The 17,503-nt window shown below is 39.0% G+C and overlaps 1 protein-coding gene across 2 annotated transcripts in view; it reads left to right on the top strand.

The window, feature by feature from the left end:
• Positions 1-17,503, top strand: part of COP1 (COP1 E3 ubiquitin ligase) — a 131,286-nt gene that overhangs the window by 12,845 nt on the left and 100,938 nt on the right. For both annotated transcript variants that reach the window (XM_086617108.1, XM_086617107.1), the window contains exons 5-8: positions 552-671; positions 2,666-2,734; positions 11,604-11,663; positions 13,581-13,657. In XM_086617108.1, the coding sequence (XP_086473234.1) occupies positions 552-671; positions 2,666-2,734; positions 11,604-11,663; positions 13,581-13,657 (326 nt within the window). The remainder of the gene's footprint in view (positions 1-551; positions 672-2,665; positions 2,735-11,603; positions 11,664-13,580; positions 13,658-17,503) is intronic.

Raw genomic sequence — 17,503 nt, 5'->3', positions numbered from 1 at the left:
CCGATGAGCTCCATCATCTTCCCAGCTCTCACATTTCCCATGAAAACACCCTTAAGAGGAGTAGTGTGGGAGGTGAGAGTAGAAAAAATAAGCTGATGCTACCTTCTTACATTTGATTTTAGCATGAGGGTTTTACCTATTACTTGCTTAAAAAATTAAAAGGTATTGCTACTTAACAGTATTTCAGGTAGATGTAATCCAACTAAGCTTGAATAAACATATTTTTTTTTACTTCTCCCCATAGAAACATGTTCTCACAAACCAGGGCACAAATCAGATAAAATTGACTGTGAAATAATCTCTTCCTAGCAGCAACAGTTATGCTCTCATAAGTGCAGATATCTTCCAAATAAGATAAGCAGTTACTCAGTAGGACAGAAGAGCTATATCCTGTACATGTGGGAGAACTGGGAATTCTGATTCCTGAAAATTGTTTTGAAATTACACAAAGGGATGAAATATTTCAGTGCTGCTTTTAGTATCTGTTGCTGGATATAGCCCTGGATGGCTTGAACTCACCGTCTCTCCAACATCTCTTGGTCTGTTTCTAGAATGGCCATAGGTGGCAGATAATTCAAGATTTGTTGGGAACTGATCAAGACAATCTTGACTTGGCCAATGTCAACCTGATGCTGGAGCTGCTGGTGCAAAAGAAGAAGCAGTTAGAAGCAGTAAGAAGTTTCTCTTGTCTTATTTAAATGGACACTGTTTTTTAGTTAGCAGTTTTTACCTTTCATGCTTTTATCTTCATGAAGTAAGATTCTACTGCCGAATTAGTCACGCAGAGTTTTCCCTTGTATTTTGGTGTTGAGAAGTTGGCCATCTTGCTGACCTTTGTAGCAAACTAACATTTCAACTGTGATGCCCATAACATGCTTATAGTGTTGCTGTTGGCATGATGGTCTAAACGAGCAGGAGAAATGGAAAGGGACAAGAATGGCTGGCAGAACAGAGAAATGCATATGAAGATGTTTGCTAATTGATATTTCTTTTTGCAACAGTCGGATCTTTCTTGGTAATAAGCATGAAGTCTGAAATACAGGTTAAGGAATAAACTCAGTGAACATGTGAAAAGATCACACCTTTTAGTTTCTACTGGAACTGATAGAACCTGAACGACTGCCATCCCTGAAGACTTATTTTAGTATTTAATGCTTGAAAGAAAAGTTCAGATGTCTCGTTTATGAGGCTGGTTTGGAGATTTACACAACGTGAAGCAAGCTGTTCCTATGATTTAACTGAAATGTAGTTGATTTGGGATGGTTCTCATTTATTTGGGTGACCATTTTTCAGTTAGGACAACTAGACCTTCTAAGTTAAACTAAATCACAGAATTTGGCCTAGTGGACTTAGGGTAGGAGAATGGATTTCAATGATCCTTTAAAACAGGTGAGGAAAAGTTGTGTTGGGAATGGCTTATCTTATTCACTCTTGCAGAATCAGTATTTACAAAACTTGTGGTTCTAATGGAAGGAAAGTAACCCAAAAATATATTTACTGACTGCTAGCAAAACCATTATGTCACCTTATTGTGTGGGGACTTTTATGTAACTTTTTTATTGTGGTTTGGTGAAGATATGGTGGGAGTATGGTTTCTGGCTTCAGAGTAAAACCTCTTTTTTTTCTCAAGCCTTTTTTTATTTGTGACAAATCTGAAACAAAGGTGACACAGGACTGAGTGTATGGGTGCTTCTGAGCAGGAATATCTTGTTAAGTTTACTAAGCTTTAAAAAACATAAACCACACCTGATAGTTAAAGAACTATTTAAAAACATTTTTCCTTTCTAGTTTTGCTTGTTTCAGTTTCATTCTCATCACAGGGGTGAGGAGGAAGAAAACGATCTCAGGAAAGTAGTAGTCTTGCATCCTAATCTCTTTACGTGTCCTGTCTCATCCGCCTTTAATGGATTCTGCGGGCTCCTATGTCTTGAGCATTTTTCAGTGTATGTTCACAGTTCTTTAATAATAAATATTTCAGTAGATTGTGAAAATAAGTCTCAATGCTGGGATAGGTTAAGGGCTATGCCAATGCTGGAATATAGTTTTTTTCTTCTTTTTCTTCTTTTATCTTACCTTGTCATATTTCTGGCCAATTTGGGTGAAAATATTAAGCTGATGGTTGAGCTAAATGACCTGTTATGGAAAGACTGGAAAGTGATGTTTTAGTTTCATTAGTGACTTTGTTGTTGTCTTCCACTCTGGAGAAATCTTCAGCAGTAATCTTTTTAAACGTAAATGTTAATTTTGGAGGCAAGTGTTTTTTGTATAAATACTTCATGCTTTAGTATGTTAATCACGAAGTGGATGCTAATGATTTTCCAGGGTAGAAGATGAGTCTGTGAGGAACGGGTATTCCACAACCAGTTTCAGATGCAGTAGCCAAAAAACCTGAAAAGCATTTCAACTTATTAGTAAGTCTTCAGTAATGCACAAACAAGAGCTGTACAATGGTTTCTGCCTTCATGTAAAACTTGTTGTGAGCCACCAAAACCGTAAAACCTGGGAGGCAAAGTAAAACTACCCTTCTTGAAACTGCCTTAAGCTGTTTTCCTCACTTCTAAATCGAAGCTGTTTGAGCTAAGTGTGAGTTTCTGTGTATAAAATGAATGTATGTTTCTTTTGATGTATGGGGAAGAGTTACACTTCGTTATTTACTGTCTTACAGGAGTCCCATGCTGCTCAATTGCAGATCCTTATGGAATTTCTCAAAGTTGCCAGGAGAAACAAACGAGAGGTAACTTGCTTTGTGTTTCAAGTCTGCTGCTTTCTACCAGTTCATTTCTGTTTAAGTGATGTGTTAGCCTGGCACTGTGTCTGCAAAGGAAAAAGCAAGGCCTGTTTGGGGACATCTCAGGCAGAGGACATGCGAGTTTTAAGAAAAATTAATCTCCTTACGTGTGGCAGCTTCAATTTTTAATTGCTTGCCTTTTTGTCTCATGCTGGTGAAGCGTGTGGAAAGAAGAGAACTTGAGGACAGAGATTCCCTACTGTAAACTTACATCAAATTCTTGAAACAAGATTTTTCTGTGATGGGGGAACTGAAAGATGGGGAAGGAGTGAAATTGTCAGTCTGAAATTTTTTCTTTTAGTATATCAAATGCTATGACTAACACCGGCATGTGTCATAAAAGAATGTCTCAAAATGAGTGTTGTGAGGAAGGAGAGAGGGTTCCACAGTCACATACATGGTCTTTCATGGTTTGAGACTTAACATTTATAATGTCATGCAATGCAAAAATATTGCTACTAGAAATATCTCAGAAACCTAGTAAAATTACCATCAAAACAGCAGAAGGACAAGATTTTTTTTGGAGGTTATGGTTTTTAATGAAAGTTGCGAAGAATACAAGACCCGATGGTGCAGGTAACGTTAAGCTTGAACCATGTAAAGGTGATGGGTGTAAGAAGCACCTTGTCCAGAATGGATTGAGGGTCTGGTTGTGGAGCCATCCTAAAGCTGGAAGCAACAGGAGTAATGGAAAGGAACTAACCAAAGGGGAAGACTGACTCCAAGATAAAGTTGTATTTGTAGACCAAAATCTAGGCTATCACTGCAAGTATCAGTGAAGACAAAATGGCATGGTTCCATTTCTGTCTCTGTTTAGTATAAAGCATAGTACCTATTTGATCCTTCAGGGCTGGAAAAAAAAGAGAAATACCTATTACTGTTATTTTTTTGCTTAAGCAGCAAAGACACAAGCATTGCTCAAAACTATTGAGGTATCTTTTAGCTTTTGTTTTTTGAATGTTGGTAGAAGTTATTTTATGGTGGCTTCGTTTACAAACACCTCTCAAATCTTCAGATTATCTGCTTTCACTTATATTCCTAATATTTAGTATTATGTGGAAAACTTCAGAGCTTAACCCATTTTCACTGTAGACCTAATGCAGGCTCTGGCTGTTGTCCGTTTGCACTCGTTAAACACTTTCCATTGGGATTTGGTGCACTTGAGGGACCATTAAGATACTGCAGACACTTCCTGGTAAGGCTGCCTTTGTCTAGGAGGTGAATTGAGAAGTAGATGCTTCAGGAGGTTCATTCACAGTTTAGCTGGGGTGCTCTTCCTTGAGTCATCATTGAGTGATTCAAGTGCAGGGAGTTTGGGGCAGTACCATAAAGTCAGTGATGACTTTGCTTTCTCCTCCTCCAGTTGAAACTGAGTTAGAACAACTCTCGGAGAAGGAGGGGCTGTTGATACCTACTTTAGTTTGCATGTGTTGAGTGGGAAGGATGAAGGGAAGGGAAATTGCTGAAAAATCAGAAGCTCTGCATACTGTAATGTGTTGTACCACCACTGACTATGACTTTCAGCACCTGGGAACCCTTTGCTAGCTCATCTGCTCCTGCTCTTGGCTTTAGTAAAAATGTACAAGGATAGCATCTCTTTAAGGCTAAAGAAACTTAATTTTGGCTGCACATCTTCTGAATATGGCCCTGGGAACATCCTGAAGCCTACTGGGATGCATAGCTTAGTTCTGAACCTCTCTGTCACTGCTATGTGTTCCCTCTGTTGCCAAGACTTCCTCCGTTATTTCTTACCCCCCTTTATATTCCGACGTAGAGCACCAGCTGTCACATCTCAAAAGACTTTTGTGCAGACCTGTCAGTTCTGTCCTTGCCGTAGTGGTTAGTGTCTGGCCTTGTCATTTATTTTGAGGGAAATGAGGGCTTGTCAGACTCGCTGCTCACGATCTTTCTTTTCACTTGATAAGGTTAGGAAAGATTAGAAGCATGGCAAATACAGACCAGTCAGTAGGATAGTTTTAGAAAGATGTCAAAATCTGGTCTCAGCAATCAAGCTATAGCCATAAAGTAAATTAAGGTGGTTGATGCGTTTGTTCTAGTAAATCCTGTGGTCCTCCCTGGTTCTAGTAAAGATGACTGCAGAGCAATTGCAGTTTCACTCAGGAAGCAGTAGCTGTAACAAAGTTCTTAAATAAATTAGAAAATCTTTTGTGTGGGGCTGAAAGTGCCTGATGCACGTTTTTGGTTTAAATATTTAAAGGAATGTAAAATTGCCTGTTAACTTTTTCCTAATAAGCCTCTGAAATATTCTTTATTATAAATAAAACCTGTTAATAAAATAGTATTACATGTTGCAGGTTCTTACATAGAGACTACGTACTTTGTTAGTTAATACAGATATTGCCTTAGAGTTTGTGTACCTGTATAATATTTCATAATATGTTCAGAGCATTTGCTTGGTTCACACAGGTTTTGTGTGTTTTTTCCTGCCTTCGTGAAATGGTGACTTCTGAGCTTATTGGAGGGGGTTTATATCTAAAAACTGTATCTTTATAGACTTGTACTTAAGAATTCAGAATATTGCTGTAGTCAAGTATTTTGACAAATGCCTCTTTCTTGCACTTCCATCATTTCTCTAGAAGATAAACGTGAGGTTCAGCACCTGCAGAAGTTTTTATTATAAATCCTGTTTTGATGTGTTCATAACTTTCCAAAACATTGATCTTTCAAGCTGAAATTTACTGCATATTTTTTTTGCACAAAGGTATTTGCAAGTCCTTTTTCTTTTAAGTTTAGATGTTTTGTTTTCTTTTTGACCTGTGGCAATGTGGCAAAAAAACCCAAATCCCTGGCAATAATAATAGGAAAAAAAAATTTACTTTGAAAAAGATTGAAAACAAATGGCTAAAGCCTGAAAATAATTTTTTCAACAAAACAACAGATAGTTTTGGAGGGGAGAAAAATATATTGATCATCCACAACAGTTGGTTGTCTCTAAGGCAAACTTAGCATGGGTGTGTGCCTTTCCATATATGTGCACAGTTAATTGAATGCATGCTCTCCATTTTTTTTTTGATCCACCAGTCTCTTCAGTTGAAATCAAGGATCCACAGAGTCTGGAAGGTCAAGTTCAATAATGAAATACTTCACTTTGTTTTTTATTCCTATTTTCAAGGGAAACCAAATGCAATGACCTGTAACTTTCTTAAATTCGTATTTTTCATGCCAACATTTTGATGCTGTTAGCTGTATTGCATAAGTACTTTTGCAAGTTTAACTTCCTTTACTTTTAAATGATCACGTGTTCTTTCATCTTGAACACTTTGTGACAGAGCTGATAATATCAGCCAATACAAAAAATTATCCTCAGTTTTATATTCCTCACTTTAAAGAGGCCTTACTAATTGTCCCATCAGGATTTGAGTGTTAACATCTAACTTCATGTTAATCTAACTTCATTAGTTAGATACCACCATCTATATTGTATATATAATTTGTCCTAAACATTGTAGCTCGGCTACCTCTTGGGGAGCATTTGCTATTTCCGCGAAGCAGCACCATTGCTTGCTGAAGGAGAATACTGAGTTTAACAATCAGTGTCACAAATCAAGTTCAACAAAATACAGATGATATTCCCTAGATGCATTCATGTTTCTCTTGGCAGCTGTCACTTCATTTTTATGTTTTATGGGCTTTTTCTTTCTACTAATGTCACATTAAGTCTCTCCTATCTAACAAACAAGACCTCTTCCATGTCTGCTAATGCATGGGGGCTGTTTTTAGCTGGTAAACATCCCGGGACAGAGATGTAATCCTGAAACATCTCTGGTTTGCAGCACGGAGTGCCTGCTCAGCGTTTCAGAATCATCATCATTCTTTTCAGGCTCAAATGCTTGTATCTATCCAGCTGTCTTCACTTACTCCATATTGTGAGCATGTTAAATACTAAAAATAAGAGGACTTATTAGTTATTGTGGGATAATTGCAGGGAATTATAAGCATGAATTCTCCAGGGATGTCATTACCTTGTGTTAATCGCTTCACCTGTCAAGTCTTATTGTTCTGCGCATACACACATGGATGAACTAATAAGTAAGCAAGAGGAGGTGACAGAACTAGAAATCAGTCATGCTCTTATGTTGTCATATAGTCTTGATTACATTCCAGGACTCCTGAGGTGAATTTATAGCTATAGTAATCTCTTTCCTATCCGCTGCACTTAAATAACTGGTATTTTAAATCTATTTGCATTTCTAAGCTACTCAGTGCGAGACGTGAGCTCTGACTGCAGTGATGATAAGCCAAGGATACAGCTAGAGTATGAGCAGCAAGCTGGAGATTATCATGTAAGCATCAGTGTATAATAGCTGACTGTCCTTACTGCAGCGGAGAGGTCTTTCCAAAGAAAAAGAGGGGGCAACCTGGTACTAGGAGCTAAGTAGCATGTACAGTGATGTATTAAACTCCAAGGCAATTTATCTAAATGTTTAGACAGCTTTGTTCCCTGCCCCAGATACCTTTCTCCGTGACACTTTTCTATCAGGCTGTATCAGTAAGCCTTCAAAGCATTACTCCTGCAACCAAACTGGAGGATTTAAATGAGAGGGAGGAAAAGTCAAGATGTGAAACGTATTTTTTTGATCAGCCAGGCATCTCCTTCCTCCTACCCTTTGGAATTCTGTGTGTTAAACAACTCAACAGGGATGTTGTACTCAAACCTTTGTTAGCTCTTGCCCAGTTAAGAGGAAACATTTACCATTTGGAGGAAGTATTGATCAGAGGGAATAAATATTCCCTGTAGATAAATGTGTTCTAGATGGACTGCCCATGTGTCTAAAATGGTTGGATGCCAGGTTTCACCAGTGAAAGTATCTTACAGAGGCTCAGGTGGTGTTGCCTTCATACCGAAAGAAACCTTGCACCTTTTTCCACTTATGCAAAGTGGAATAGTAATAGTGCAGTGTTATGTCAAAATAAGTGAAATATGCAATTCATTTAAAAAGCTAAAATCTCTCTAAACTCTGGAGATTACTTCCTTGCCATAGTTGCCCTGTGTTTTATAATAGGCTCTGGATCCGAAGCAGTAATGGAAGGAAAACCCAGAGACAGACAAGACTTCCAACTGGTGTCCCGAGAGAGAAATTGATCTTACTCACTGTAGAGTTGTCATTGAAGTATTGAGTTCTACAGGAAGAAATTCATTTCACTGGGTACCTTTAGGAGAGGTTCAGCTGTTGATACTTAGGTTTATACTCAAGTTTTTTAAAGCAGTAGTTGATGGAAGAAGTGGGAAGAGATAATGTTGGATGGATGAAGTTGTGGGATAGAATGAAGGGTTTATCTACAGAGATTACCTGATTTATCCTCAGCTGCACAGATGATACTTTTTACCCTGTCCTGGTTGGTACAATGGCTATGTGTGTCTGGGGAAAAAAGATGCTCCCTCTGATAAGTCTCATCTGTCTTCATCTACGGTGTATATTGTGATGAATGCATGAGGGTTTTGGATCAAAGTCTTGAAGGTGTGTGATTGAACATAACATGACTTGTGAGCTTTCAGAAGTGTGAATCCAGATGCTCTTTTTAAGCCACCTGGTGGAATAGCATTGGAGCAGTATTTCTGTAGAAAATAGGTTCTGCTGTTCTTTGCTTGTGCTTTTTCTAGAATTGGAAAGAGAGTTGGTCAAGGGTGTATGACTCCTTATCTCATGCATTTTTTTTTCCTAGGCCGTTTCTTTCTAGGCTGTCTTCGTGGTACTGGGAGGCTCTGCTGAGCTTTTATTTTTTTTGCAAACATTTAGAACTGGCACCAGGAGACCCAGTCAAGACCGCTTGTTGTCTGTGCTGTACAAACACTAAGGATGAAGTCACTACCTCCTGAGAGGCCCTTGGTCCAGGAAAAACAGGAAGTCCAAGGATGAAACCTCAGTGCTGTGCCCAGCTATGCTTGTTGGTAGATAGCCAACTGAAATCAAACTGGCCATGATCTGGTGTTTAACATTGTATAAATTCAAATTAAGATTCTCCCAAGAGTCTTATGTGGAAATTCAGTAGTATGGCAGAGTAGTGTCTCTGAGCAACTCTAACCAGAGGATTTCCCTTCATCCATGTAATCCAGGGCTGAGAGTTATCTTTGAAGAACTCTTGGTGTGTCTAAGCTTCAGATGCAAACTAGAAGGTTTTGGGGGGGTCTGCCTTATGAGTGTGAAGGGGATTTGTATCTGAGAGATTAACGAAAAAGAATGATATGAGAACCTGCGCTTCCTACTGGGGTAGCTTCTTGAATGTCTGAAATCCCTTTTCCAGAGATTTTAAGAAACAATGACCTCAAAATAGCCTTTCTTTTGTATGTATTCTAAGTGTTTTTGCTGACTTAATCTGAAGTTTGACAGGTGTGATTCTACCTATCATTGGGACAGGATTTGGCTTGCTTTCTGTGCCCAATGCAGTGGGAATCAAATTAAGGGCCCATAAATCTGGATAAACTGCAAGGACTATATCATTTAGCTTTCCTTAAATGTCCCTCAATGACTGGCAATTATAAATCAGTAGTCTCATTTTTCAAAGCTTAATTGGAATGAATTTGGACTGACTTAAGGTCTTTGATAGATTAAAGCTAAACCGTGAAACACTTGAGCCAACCTACTAAAAAAAAAACCTCCTGAATTGGGCATTAGTAACTCATTTGATGCTGATGGTATGAGAAGACTCTTCCTAAAATAAGTGTGAAACACACTTTGCTACTGTTGGGTAAGTTTATGGTAGGTTCAAATTGCTTGCCTTAGCGTAACTAGAAGGAAGAATTAGTAAACAAAGTCCCAGGTCTCGTACTTTTGGCTCTGTGCAATAGTTAATAAAATAATAATAATAGTTAATAAAAGCTGGCCAGTAAAAAGGTCTCCGCTCTTGTTCCTATAAAAAGATCTCCTGTTTATGTGATAGTAACAACCATCAATTATTTTTCAGTTGTCCAGTTTGACTGTGAGCCAGTACATTGTAGAATAGCTGATTTCCTTGTTGTAATTTTGGAACTTTTAAGTGTTTTTATAACTTCTTTTTGAATGAAATTTATGAAAGTGGGGGACTAATGGTATTTGTCTGCTAGAGCTGAGCACAGGCAGGGCTCGTGCTGTGCAAGTGTCACTTAACTTTACCACTAATCTTGGAGCTATAGCACCACCTGCTATTCTTGCTGTAGGTTTCGCAAGTGAAAATGGAATTATCTGTTATGGTGTAGTGGTTTGTAAATTATCTGTGGCAGTCTAGTTTTAAACCATTAAACTTGTGCTGTCTGTGACTCAAATATAAACCGAAACCTTCAGAGCAGAGAAATTAGGATGTAAATACAATGTCATCTCATTCCGAGGAAGAAGCCATGTTAGAAATAGGTGTGGACCCAGCAGTCCTTTCTTCTCCTGTCTTCAGAGACAGAAGGCTTTTATTTGATGTTGAAAAGGTAAATGAAAATGATGGATTATCTAATAACCAAGCACACATACTTGGAATGCTGATTGGTAGTGGGGGTTTAAGTGGTGAGTGTGTGGTTTTTTTAAGCAAAACTTTCTGCCACTTAAGGGATCAAGAATAAGCGCTCAAGTGGATAAGTCTTTGGGAGTAGCTTGCCAAATGTTTTTATGAATATGTCATACTAAGAGTAATATGTCTTGGAATACTAGTAACTTTGATTTGGGCAATTTTACCTTCTTTTGTCAGGTCAAAATGACAAAAATTTGGCCTTTAGAGAATGTGTTGTGCTTAAGCTTTTGGTGGGCTTGCCAACTTGGTAATGGCTTCTGGTCACAGGCCACAGTGCTAGTTGTCTGTAGATTATTTTTTTTTTACTATACATAGAGGAGAGTCAGGTGGACTTCCAGTTCTCAATGTAGTCATTAGGCTTGTGTGTCTTAGTGAACCAGACTTGCACTGGAGCTGAGTTTTGTCTGTTGAGGTCCAGCCTTGGAGCTCTCACCTAGAGGAGTGCATGTATTTGAGTCTTGCAAGACTGGGTATGGGCTCTGGGGGTTTGGATGGGATGTGTCTGCTGAATGAGGGTGGGAATTGGAGCTGGTAAGCAGATGATGCTCTTGCTTAAGAGTAAACAATTGTGGAGTGTGTGGCTTCATAGTTGCTAGAGATGAGTGAAGCCAGGTTGCTGACTGACTGAAAAGTAATTGGAAAACCTGAAAAATACTATGTGTGACACAAGGGAAAGGGCATGCTGGCTGGTTAGAGGGGAGGTCCCCTTCTGACCGTTTCAGGGATAGCCCTCGAATTGACTGGAGTTTATGGTGTAATCCAAGGTAAGTATCACATCTCTGAAAGAAACGCCACGTGGTGCTTGCTTGATGCCAGGAGCAAATCTCTCCATAGACGTAATAGGGGGGTTTTTCCTATCCAAAAATTTTATCAGTAAGTTTAAATTGACAAATGACAGGTTAACCACTAGCAAGAGAAATACTCTTAATACCTTTTAGCGAAACACTTTGATCGTTTCACCCCGCAAGAAAATGTCTTTCATAGTGTTTTTTTCTAATTATGTTCAGAGTTTGTAAACCAATTATAAATACCTTCCATGAAAGGTGCTAGAGGAGCATAATAGTATTACTTTGATATCAATCATAGAGACCTACATCAGTCAAAGTACCTCATTCTCTTGTCTTGCACTGTTTCACAATAACAACTTTGTCTTCAATGTAGTTTGTGTGCACATTTATGCATAAGAACTTCCTGCCTAGTGACTTGTGAATCGTATAGCATGCCAGTTAAGATAGTTCAGGTTCCTCTCTGAAAAGACGGTAATTTATCTCGGTGGTGCAGTGCAGATTGATTTAGACTTCTCTCATTCTCTTATCCACAGCAACTGGAGCAGATCCAGAAGGAGCTAAGTGTTCTGGAAGAAGACATTAAACGAGTAGAGGTGAGGTGCCCAGACATTATTCTGACTCTGGCAATTTTTCATTTTCATCAAGCTGTCTGCCTTGCTGTGGGGCTGCTGTGTTAAATTTATGGTGTTTGAGTCAGTAATGGGAAAGTGAACAGATGATGCTCTTTCTTTAATTTGTTCGTTGAGTTGATATGTGCAAACTGCAGGTTAGTAAGAGGGGGGCTTCGTTGAAACCTAGCTCTAAGTCGTATTTTTCAATTTCTTTGTGTTGGTTTTAAGTATTTTAGAGTAATTGCTAGAAATCAACAGCCAGTATATTGATCATAACTTAAGATTTTTGTACATTGCAGTGTTCTGGCTATTTGCACAGGCTGTTTAAATCTTAGCAGCATGCCACTCTTAAAATGGAGAGGTATTGGCGGAGGGGGGTGCACAAGATAGCTGTAATGCAGAGACTGGGTAGGAGCAGAACCACCTCCCTGCTGCATGTCAAAACAGAAGCAATCTGCTACTTCTCGATATAATTTTTGTAGTTCCTTAATGATGGGGAATCTCTTGAGAATTTTTGCTAAGAATTATTCTCCAAGCAGTTGTAAACCCATCAGCTCGATCTTTCTGTCCTTATTGAGTCCGTAGGTTCCTCCTTGGTCTTTTCCTCTGATCATTCCAGTGTTTTGGAGTAGGAAACCGATGTTTCAGGAACGCATCAGGCTGCCTTCTCTCAAAATAGCATTCCCTTACAGCTTATTGGGAATCGTTTTGCAGGTCTGCTTCTCTCTTCTTGTGTGTCTTGAGCAGTCAGCACGAGCTCCCAACTACTGCCCAAAGCCTCTTAGGTTTCTTCACTTCCAATTTATACGCAAGCTGATGAATTATCAAAATATAAATAGAACTGGCAACTGCAGGAACTTCCCTTCAGCCGATAGCTACGCAAATTGTAACTTGGTAGATAACAGCATTTTTCAGACTTGCTTCCCTGAATGTTTCTCGGCTCATGGGAAATAAATATACCTTAGTGTGTGTCCTTGAGACTGATAAAATAGGTCTTCAGATCTAGGAGAAGCTATTCCCAAAGCTGCGGGATCCCTCTAAGAATATCTAGCTACCTGCTTGTCTGCTCTTTAATCGGGCACTTCAGTGGACTGCAGCTGGGGTAGGTATCTGGTGTGTGACAGTGACCTTGGTTCTGACCTCTAAAGCCGAGCATCTCTCTTGTCACAAATATCCTACTTTCTACCTAACCACTAATGGGCACCTAGTGGGAATTTGAAAAGCACAAGTGATGTTGTCCTGGAACTCTTTGCCCCACTAACTCATGAGCTGCAGCATCCTGCATAGCTTCTGGTTCTCAAACAGATGAAAGGTACGGTCTCATACTGGGTACACAACAGTGATTTAGTCTGGTAGTGACATAGCTGAATTTATGTGCAAAGTTTGTCTGTTGTGTACTTGCCCTGCAGAAGGCTGATAGATCATCTTTTAAGTCTGGAGCACGATACCACCTTTGCCCTCTGTCGTCTTGTGGCTGTTGTTGCCATGATGCGTATCCAGCATTACTTCCCAGCTGTGAAGGCTGTTAGATCTGAGTTTGCATGTATCAAAAATGCAGTTACAGCTTGTTATGACATTTGAAGGAGGTGCTGGATTGGATGGTAACCAAATACATTGATTTTTTTTTTTGGAGTAGAAACTCCAGAGCTGTCTCTTTTGGGGCAAAAAACACTGCAGGTGTAGAATTTCTGAAACCCAGCTGGAATGATAAGTAAAAAAAAAATTATCAAAGACGATATCAATGTTTCTTCAGGTATAGTAAAGAATTCTAGGTGAGAGTAGATACAGTTGGTTTTCTGCTTGGAAAAAACAAAATATTAGTATGTGAACATCTTATATTACATGATGTCTACTATTGATGTTTTGTCAGCTTTGCTGTAATGTGGCTTTCTGTTTCAGGAAATGAGTGGCTTGTACTCCCCAGTCAGCGAGGACAGCACGGTGCCACAGTTTGAGGCTCCCTCACCTTCACACAGGTATGGAGTTTGCAGCCCAGAACCAGGATTTCAAGCTGTGTGTGTTCTGCTGTACTTGCTAGTCCTCTCCGTGCCATGCTCAAAACACAAGCAAAACTATTTTTTTGAGCGCTGTACAATATTTTCCTGTTCTGCTTTTGGTTGGTGTAAACTTTACATGAACAAAGCAGTGAAGAAAAAGCCATCTGAGTCTCCAGTTGGATGAAAAGTCTACTCTAAACCAGATGCTGTGGAAAGCTGATGGTTTTAACTGTAATGTGGATTAGTTAACTTGAGTCATAAGCCTTTGCTATGGTATGAAATATTATTGTTAAACACATGCTACCTTTTCTGAACGTTATGCAGTTCTGCTTGGCATGTGAAGGGTCTTAATTTTTTGTGATATTAGTGTCCTCTGGCTTCCCCACTCAGCGTGAATGGTTAAAGGCGTGGGCTCACAGGATGAAAATTTAAAATATACAGCCTATTGATTCTGTTTATCTGCTGTCTGTTTTGATTTAGTGAAATGCCTTTGTAATAACATCTTTTCAATGTGGATTTTTTTGTCTGGAAAATCGCAGATGCTTCTTGTGTCCAAGTTGCATGTGCCAGGGTTTGAAGTGCTCTACTTGATAGCTATGTTTTTTGGATGTAAGAAAGCTCTGATTTCACAGGGCCAAGTTATTTTATTGAATGATTATCTCTCATAATAGTAGAGCTCTCTAAACTGTTTTCTGTTATAGAATTGTACTGGTACCTTTCCTGCAATTAGCAGCTCTAAACCTAGTAGCCCAGAAGTGAGAAAACACGACCAGATTTCATCTCCTACAGAGATGTAGATACAATGCTCTGATAAGGAGCCTTCCAATATTGACTGGGATTTCTTACAAGATGCTATTTCTGGACACCAAAGACCAGAATCTCTCATATTTCTATGAAGCTCTGGCTGGTGCTGAGGGAAAGGGTAGGAATATGGCCAAGATGGACGGGAATAGTGTTTGTTATTCTGCTTTTCACTGCTTGTTTAATTTTTTTGGCTGCAGGTGAGGTTTTTTGATGTGGATTATTGCTGTTTTCCCAAGAAGCAGTTTTGTGAAGCTGATGAGATTCTTGTCAGGTTCTAGTTTTCTGGTTATTGGCTATTAAATAGATTGCTGCTTTTTTGCTTCATGGTACTGCTGCTTGGGGAAAACTTGAGCACTGGTTGGGCTGAATTTGTTACATGTTGAATGCCTTCAGGCCTAGAAACTCTTCTTTTTTTAACAGAAGATTGTGCTTACGAGTAGAAATGTATCTCTGTTACTTGAGCCAAGGTAACAGACAAGCTCCCAAAGAACTCCTTTATCTTTTGAAAGCTGGAATAAGATTTTAAGCCCAAGAGTTTTGGTGAAGGATTTTGGGGGGAAAACCCCCTGCTGTGCGAGAGCTACACTGGTTTCAGTTTACTGAGAATTTCTTATTTCTTTTTGCCTGTTCATTTCATGTCCTAGGCTCAATCATTCTCAGTCTTGCTTTTGAAGATGTAAGATACTGTCCAAAAGATTTTAGTGACTTTAGATTGATGTACTTCACTTGGGAGTCTGCTGGGAGATGGCTTAGACTAGGGCAGGTGCAGAGACCATGGACTCTTTTTGGCTTGATCTTCTTATGCTTTTCTGGTTCCATCTTGGCTGTGTCTTGAACTTTTGGGTTTTTCCTCTGGTACCACATGCCAGAGGTGTGATAGAAGAAATCTAAACATCCTATTATAAGGTACGTGGGGTTGCCTATTTCTCTTGGCTTGAGAAGACCCATTTTCTGTTTCTGAATGACATTCTTGTGTCAAGAAGTAGCCTTGAGTGATCAAAGAGAAAATAGTACATGAAGGAAGCGTCTGAACAAGCATTGGTTGTTGCTGGACTCTTGTAACTTCTGTCCCTGCCCTACCCTAACAGTTTTCTGTAATTCATGTAATTGAATTGGTTTGAATTACCTGAAGTCAGATTCCAGAAAAGTCTACCACTTGAAATTAATTTTCTTTTCAACATTACATGTAAGTTTTGGAGAGTATCACAAAAACTGTAGCTTTGATTCCTCCTTGGAAGGAATGCTGCAGAACAACTGCTAGGAGCTTTAAAATATGCTGTTTTTCTTTCAGCTCTGTTAAGTGAAATTTTTAATCTCCAAAGTGTGTTTTAGAGATGCTATGAACCACTAAGAATGAAATACAAATACAGTTTGAAATGGTTTCACTTCCATGTTAAAATGGTATTGAACTTGCAAAGACTTTTTAACTTATCAGTGAATTAAAATGGTATATTTAAATTGAAATAGAACTTGTTAACATGCTTAACACCCTGCTAATGAAATATAATTGTATAAAACTTTACTAATGTGTCTTGCAAATAGTACAAGGTTATCACAGACCCATGCTGAGATGAAGAAAGTCTCTTCAGCCTTTGAATTTAAAGTTCAAGAAAATAGAATTCTTTGGAATTTGGTTTTATCTGGTCTCTAGTGACTTGCCCTTATTCATCTACTTCCTCTAAATCACAGGCTTGCTTCATTAATTCTCCGTTTCTTTTCATTGTTTGTAGCTTTTTTCCCCCACATTCTTAACGTGTTCAAAATGGGAGATTACTATGCCTCCTCCCATCTTCCTTCATAAGTTATTTAGCAAAAAAACCGTGTACAGCTATCATGTTCTATACATTCTCAGCTTCAAGAAACACGTGTTTTCTCTTGTGCTTGTACAGGGTATGATGAAATATTAAATTGAGTAATAGCACAGCACTTGTTTACAGCGTTGCAGATTGCTGAGTTAGTATACTAACAGAGAACAAGGGGAGAAGAATAAGGAAAAAGAACAAATAGTTCTGTGTAGGGTTTTTCTGAGCAGGAGCACATGCTATTTTTGCTATCGATAAATGGTGCAAACGAGATACAAATAAGCAACTTCTCTGTGACTGCATGTTTAGAGGCAATAGCAATAACAAACTATTACTCTAATAGGAGTTTCTGGGGAAGGATTCTGATCTAAAAATTAGTTGCCTGGTAACTGGTTCAGTTATTGAAATCCTGATCTCTTTCCCCTGCGTTTGTTCAAATTACCCCCTCCCACCCCCATAAGGGTAGAACAAATGGGATTTATGGTCTGCACGTTGCTGTGTTTTTGTTGTTGTTGTTCCAGATTTTAAAATGTCGTGTTAGCGTAGCTGAATTTCCTAATTGAACCTAATGTTACAGCTTTATCAAAAGAATTCAGAGGGAACTTTTGTAATTTTCTGATTATTTTTTTCTGATTAGTTGCTTCCTATTTTTAAAAAGAAAAACGTTCAAGCATATGCCACTTAACTCAGCTACGGGCACCATGCAGAAATGACTTGGAATTTGTATTCTGGTTAGGGAGATGACGTCTGCACTCTAGAAGGCTTTACATCACCAGACAACCTGCAGCAAAACGAGACCAGACGCTCCAAGTCTGTGTGTTTTGCTGTTAATTGCCACTGTACCTGTCTCAGAGCGGAGTACTTCTTCATTGCTCTCCAGCCGAGCGTCTTATTCATGCTGTTCCTGGCAGGAGCTGCTGTACGTGTTTCATTATTTCATGTGGCCACATTCTAATTTCAAGTTCATTGTCCCCGACCATGCCTGAAAACAGCTCTGCTGTTTTCTCCCTTGCAATAGCTCGCAGCAAATAATGATTTTTATCCCTCAGATTTTCTTGGTTTGCGGCGTTTGTCTTGCCTTGTAACAGAAGCCCAATCAATCTCATCTTACAAGTTAACCACTAATGAGACTTTAAAATCATCTCTCATCTTCTGCTTCTACTTCGCCCCACCTCCAGGGGAGCTTTAAAACATTCAGAGAAATATTTAAGCACTAGTA

This window comes from Tauraco erythrolophus, chromosome 10, assembly GCF_009769465.1.
Source record: "Tauraco erythrolophus isolate bTauEry1 chromosome 10, bTauEry1.pri, whole genome shotgun sequence".
Taxonomy (NCBI): domain Eukaryota; kingdom Metazoa; phylum Chordata; class Aves; order Musophagiformes; family Musophagidae; genus Tauraco; species Tauraco erythrolophus.
The sequence above is the reverse complement of the archived record's forward strand: the minus strand, read 5'-3'. Positions and strand labels throughout refer to the sequence as shown.